The 6,119-nt window shown below is 47.7% G+C and overlaps 1 protein-coding gene and 1 pseudogene across 1 annotated transcript in view; one reads left to right on the forward strand and one right to left on the reverse strand.

Annotated features, from left to right (window-relative positions):
- The window catches only part of LOC100962877, an 8,925-nt pseudogene extending 3,786 nt beyond the window's left edge, over positions 1–5,139 (reverse strand).
- The window catches only part of LOC100963199 (hemoglobin subunit zeta-like), a 9,885-nt gene continuing 8,903 nt past the window's right edge, over positions 5,138–6,119 (forward strand). Inside the window, exons 1-2 of the mRNA XM_012805678.1 lie at positions 5,138–5,232; positions 5,909–6,113. Coding sequence (XP_012661132.1) covers positions 5,138–5,232; positions 5,909–6,113 — 300 coding nt within the window. The remainder of the gene's footprint in view (positions 5,233–5,908; positions 6,114–6,119) is intronic.

Here is a 6,119-nt window from a genome sequence, read left to right on the forward strand (position 1 = left end):
CTTCTTTTTTTTTTTTTTTTTTTTTTTTTTTGAGACAGTGTCACTCTATTGCCCAGGTTAAAGTGTCGTGGTGTCAGCCTAACTCAGCAACCTCAAACTCTTGAACTCAAGTGATCCCCCTATCTCAGCCTCCCAAGTAGCTGGGACTACAGGTGCTACACAATGTCCAGCTAGTTTTTGTACTTTTAGTAGAGACAGGGGGTCTCACCCTTGCTTACACTGGTCTAAAACTCCTGAGCTCAAGGGATCCTACCACCTCAGCCTCACAGAGTGCTGAGATTACAGGTGTGAGCCACCAAGCCCAGCCACATTGCTCAATTTTTTAACAGCTTTTTGAGATAGAATTCATATACCATACAATTCACCCACTTAAAGTGTACAGTTAAGTGAATTTTAGAGTCTTCACAGTTATGCAACCATCATTACAATCAACTTTAGAATGTTTTCATCACCTTTAAACAAAGCCCATGTCCATCAGCAGTCACACCCCCCACTACTCCAGCCCTAGATAACCAGCAGTCTTCTGTTCTCTATGTATTTGCCCATTCTGGACATTTCATATAAGTGGAACCACACAATATGTGGTCTTTTGGGTCTGGCTTCTTTCACTGATCATGTGTTTTCAAGGTTCATCCATGTTTGGGCACGTCAGTACTTCATTCTTTTTTATGACTGAAGAGTATTTGTTTGTATAAATTATACCATATGTTATTCATCAATTGATAGACATTTGGGTGGCTTCTACTTTTTGACTGTTGTGAATAATATTACTATCATCCAAGTTTTGTATAGACATATGCTTTCATTTCTCTTGGGTATACGTCTAGGAGTAGAATAGCTGGCTCATACTGTAATTGTTCGATCTTTTGAAGACTGCCAAGCTGTTTCCCACAGCGTCTGCACCGTTTTGTATTCCTATCAACAGTGTATAAATATTTCAAGTTCTTTACATTCTTGCAAACACTTATTTTGTCTTTTTTTTTTTGGCCAGGGCTGGGTTTGAACCCGCCACCTCCAGCATATGGGGCTGCTGCCTTACTCCTTTGAGCCACAAGCGCCACCCACTTATTTTGTCTTTTTAATTATAGTCATCCTAGTAGTTGTGTAACAGTATCTCTTTGTGGGTTTTTGTTCAGAGTGAGTGCAATGGCATCATCACAGCTCACGGCAACCTCAAACTCCTGGCTTCAGGTGGCTTCATGTGATCCTTCTGCCTCAGCCTTCCAACTAGCTGGGACCATAAGTATAAGCCACTACACCCAGATAATTCTATTTCTTGTAGAGAGAGGGTCTCATTCTTGTCAAGTGTTTCACCCACAGGCACCGCCTGTTTCACCTGTTTCACCCATTTTTAAATTATGTGTTTTCTTATCAGTGAATTTTTAGAGTTCTGTATCTATTCTAGATGAAATCCTTCGTCAGATATGCAACCTATGGCTATTTTCTCCTAGTGCATAGCTTATCAGCTCAGTTTCTTTTTCTTTTTTGTTGAGACACAGTCCCACCCTATGCCCTGAGCAGAGTGCAATCCTGACCAAAGTGCAATGGCATCATAGCTCACTGCAACCTCAGGCTTGGGTTGTGGGCATCCCGCTGATGGGATTACAGGTGCTCGTCAGGCGCCCAACTGGGTTTTTCATTTTTTTAGGAGTCTGGGTCTCACTCTCGCTCAGGCGAGTCTCCAACTCCTGAGCTTAAGCAATTCTCCCTCCTCAGACTCCCACAGTGCTGGGATTACAGGTGTGAGCCACCGCACCGGCATCAGTTCAGTTTCTTTCTTTTTTTTCTTTTTCTTTTTTTAGAGACAGAGTTTCACTTTGTCACCCTCGGTGTGGAGAGCTGTGACATCATAGCTCACAGCAACCTTCAGCTCCTGGGCTTAGGCGATTCTCCTGCCTCGGCCTCTCGAGTAGCTGGGACTACAGGCATAGGCCACAACACCCAGCTATTTTTTTGTTGCAGTTTGGCCAGAGCCAGGTTTGAACCCGCCACTCTCAATATATGGGGCCAGCACCCTACCCACTGAGCCACAGGCGCTGCCCCAGTTCAGTTTCTTAACAAACTCTTTGACAACAAAGGTTTTAATTCTGAGGAAATCCAATTTATTGGCTTTTTAAAAATGAATCATGCTTGGGCAGCAGTCTCACTCTGTCACCCTCGGTAGGGTGTTGTGGAGTCACAGCTCACAGCAACCTCCAACTCTTGGTCTTAGGATTCTCTTGCCTCGGCCTCCTGGGCAGCTGGGACTACAGGCACCTGCCGCAACACCCAGCTATTTTTTTGTTGCAGTTTGGCTGGGGCCAGGTTTGAATCTGCCACTCTGTGTATATGGGGCTAGCACCCTACCCATTGAGCCACAGGCACTGCCCAGGTCTAAGTTGATTTTTTTCCTCATGGATGTCCAATTGTTCCAGCATTATTTGTTGAAATTATTGTACATTTTCTCTGAATTAATTTCTCCTCTTATTTATAAAAAGTAAATTGGGCATATTTTTATAGGTATGTGGATGGCAAATAAGAACATGAAAGGTGCTAGGTGTGATGGCTCACGCCTATAATCCTAGCACTTTGGGCGGGTGGATTGCTTGAGCTCAGAAGTTCAAGACCAGCCTGAGCAAGAGTGAGACCCTATCTCTACTAAAAATAGAAAAACTGAGGCAAGAGGATTACTTGAACCCAGGAGTTTGAGATTACTGTGAGCTATTGACTCTACTGAGGGCAGCAAAGTGAGACTTTGTCTCAAAAATAAAAAAATAAATAAATAAATTAGAAAAACTAGTTGGGCATCGTGGTGCACACCTATAGTCCCAGCTACTTAAGAGGCTGAGGCAAAAGGATTGCTCAAACCAAGAGTTTTAGGTTGCTGTGAGCTATGGTGATATCAAGGCACTCAGCCCAGAGTGACAGACTGAGACTCGGTCTCCAAAAGAAAAAACAATACAAAAAAACAGCCAGTGGTGGCTCACACCTGTAATCCTAGAACTCTGGGAGGCTGAGATGGGTATATAGCTGGACGTCAAGAGCTGAGCAAGAGCAAGACCTCCATCTAAAAACTAGCCAGGCATTCTGGCAGACACCTGTAGTCCCAGCTACTCGGGAGGCTGAGACAAGAGGATCACTTAAGTCCAGGGGTTGGTGGTTGCTGTGAGCTATGACGCCACAGCATTCTACCAAGGGAAAAAAAAAAAAATTTTTTTTCAGGCACAATGGCTCATAATTGCAATTCTAGTACTTTGAAAGCCATGATGACATATCACTATAACACCTCTGTTAATAGCTAAAATGCCAAAATGCTGGCAAAGATGTGGGGCAACTACAACTACACTTCAATGCTGACAGAAATGCAGAATAATACAGCAACTGTGGGAACCAGTTTGGCAGTTTCTTATAAAGTTCAGTGTACACTCGGTATATGACCCAGCACTCCTACTCCTAGAAATGCAAGTACCCTAGAGAAATGAAAACTTATGTCCACATAAAGATGTATATATGAATGTTCATGGCAGCTTTATTGGTAATAGCCCTAAACTGGAAATAACCCGAGTGTCCGTGAGTGGGCGTATGGATGAACAAGCTGTGACCTATTCATGCCATAGAATTAAAAAGGAACCAACTATTGATACACACAATAACTTAAATAACTTAAGGACATTATGCTACATAAAAGAAGCCAGTATTAAAGGATCACTATACTATATGATTCCATTTATACTATATATTTTTGTTTGTTTGTTTGGGATTCATTGAGGGCAAAATGAATTAGGTTACACTGATGGCATTTGTTAGATAAAGTCCCTCTTATTGTGTCCCATCCCCCAAAAGGTGCGCCATACACCGTGACCCCCCCATCCCTTTCTCTCCTCCCCTCTCCCCACGTCCTCATTCCCCTACCCCACCTCTTGTATTAGCTCATCTACTACCTTCATATTAGAATTGAGTACATTGGATTCTTGCTTCTCCATTCTTGTGATGCTTCATTTATACTATATTTTGAAAAACACAAAACTAGGCTCAGTGCCCATAGCTCAGTGAGTAGGGCGCCAGCCACATACATTGAAGGTGACGGGTTCGAGCCCAGACTGGGCCTGCTAAACAACAATGACAACTGCAACCAAAAAATGGCCAGGCGTTGTGGTGGGCGCCTGTGGTCCCAGGTACTCAGGAGGCTGGGGCGAGAGAATCACTTGAGCCCAAGAGTTTGAGGTGGCTGTGAGCTGTGACACCACTCTACCAAGGGTGACATAGTGAGACTCTGTCTCAAAAAAAAAAAAAAAAACCCACAGAATTATAGCCTTTGTCAGAGGTTAGGGGCAGGAAGCGGGTAGACTGCTCATGAGAAGTCAGTGTATGGCAGTGGATGGGGGTGGTGGAGCTGCTCTGTGTCCAGATGTGGTCGTGGCTATGCAAATTGATATATATGTGTTGAATTTAGACAATATAAAGCAAATTTTATTGTATGTTAAAATTAAATTCAAAGGAATATCTGCCTCATTGGTGCTACAATGCCTGCTGTGAACAGCAACACCGCAGTCACCAATAGCATATTATACTAGCTGAGTTCTATTAACCTGCTACCTCCTCCCACTGGTCAGCAAACAGTCCCGGCGCATCTTCCTCAGTGCTGGAGCAACCGAAGCCTTCCCAGTGGACATACCCAGGGATTGGGAAGGGAACTGACATGTGGCTGAGCTATGCTAACCTGAGGACGGAGCAGAGATGTTCTCAAGGAGGGTGTATCTCTGAACTTGCTCCTCTGGTTTCCTCCATTTTGTGATTCTAAAGCACAATAAGGACAGTGCAGAAGTTGACCATAACTGCAGGGATGACCCCCTGGGATGGCTGGGCCCCTATCTCTTCTGGGCTCTGTGGCCAGACTGTGGCCAACACCCCCTCAAGCAAGGCAGGCAAGAGTGATAGCCCCTCACTCCCCTGCCAGTCCCACCAGGCCCTGCCTGCCCATCACTGGATCTGATAAGAAAATAAGGGCAGCACCCCCCCCCCGCAGCTACCTCCCCTCTCCCCACCCACAGCCACAGCCTGGCCAGTGCCTGGATATAAGAGGACTGTGGGGGCTGAGCATCACTGAGGCCAGTCCTGAGCAGACCCAGCTCCAGCCCAGCTGCCCACCCTCACCACCATGTCTCTGACCAAGACTGAGAGGGCCATCATTGTGTCCATGTGGGGCAAGATCTCCACACAGGCCGACACCATTGGCACTGAGACCCTGGAGAGGTGAGTCCTGGACATGACTGCCTGAGGGACAGGTCAGAGGCCAGATTGGTGAGTTGGGTCAGTGAGAAGGGGTCAGTGAGAATGGGTCAATGAGGAGAGGATGTCCAGGAATGGGCCACTGAGGAGGGGCCAGTGAGGAGGAGGGGAACAACGCCAGAAGACCAGGTGCACAGGCTCTGCCACCCACAGCTCACTGAGATCTGAGCAGGGCCAGGCCCAGCTGGCACGTGGAGAGGGGAAACGTTTCCCTCCCAGGCCTAAGTGCCTTCCAAGGCAGTCAGGTTGCTGGCACCACTAATATCAAAGCATCTGGTCTCGGGCAGGAGGGTCAGAGGAGGGTTTCCTGAAGAGAGAGCTTCCTCTCTTTAAATACTGTTGGGAGGACATGAGTCCTGCCAGAAGGCACAGCAGACCCACTGTGGGAAGCAAGTTCTAAATGCCCAGGGAGAGGCGTGGCGGGCAGGGGGCGCCCTGGGTGCTGGAGGCGGAGCAGGTGGACTTGGGACCAGTTGGGAACAAAGACACAGGCGAGGGCTGCAGGAGTTGGGCCTGGAGCCCAGTGGGAGGTCGAGGGGCCGCAGCAGGCTGGGCGCCGGCTGGGGCATCCCGCCAAGCTTTGGGGACTGCTGCGGCGCCGCTTTAAGGAGACCTAGAGCTCACAACCCGCCCGCCGCAGGCTCTTCATCACCTACCCTCAAACGAAGACCTACTTCCCGCACTTCGACCTGCACGCGGGGTCGGCGCAGCTGCGTGCGCACGGCTCAAAGGTGGTGGCCGCCTTGGGCGACGCTGTCAAGAACATCGACAACATCACCGGCGCCCTGGCCAAGCTGAGCGAGCTGCATGCCTACATCCTGCGGGTGGACCCGGTCAACTTCAAGGTGGGC

This window comes from Otolemur garnettii, unplaced genomic scaffold (assembly GCF_000181295.1).
Source record: "Otolemur garnettii isolate 467f Iridium unplaced genomic scaffold, OtoGar3 scaffold00044, whole genome shotgun sequence".
Lineage (NCBI taxonomy): Eukaryota > Metazoa > Chordata > Mammalia > Primates > Galagidae > Otolemur > Otolemur garnettii.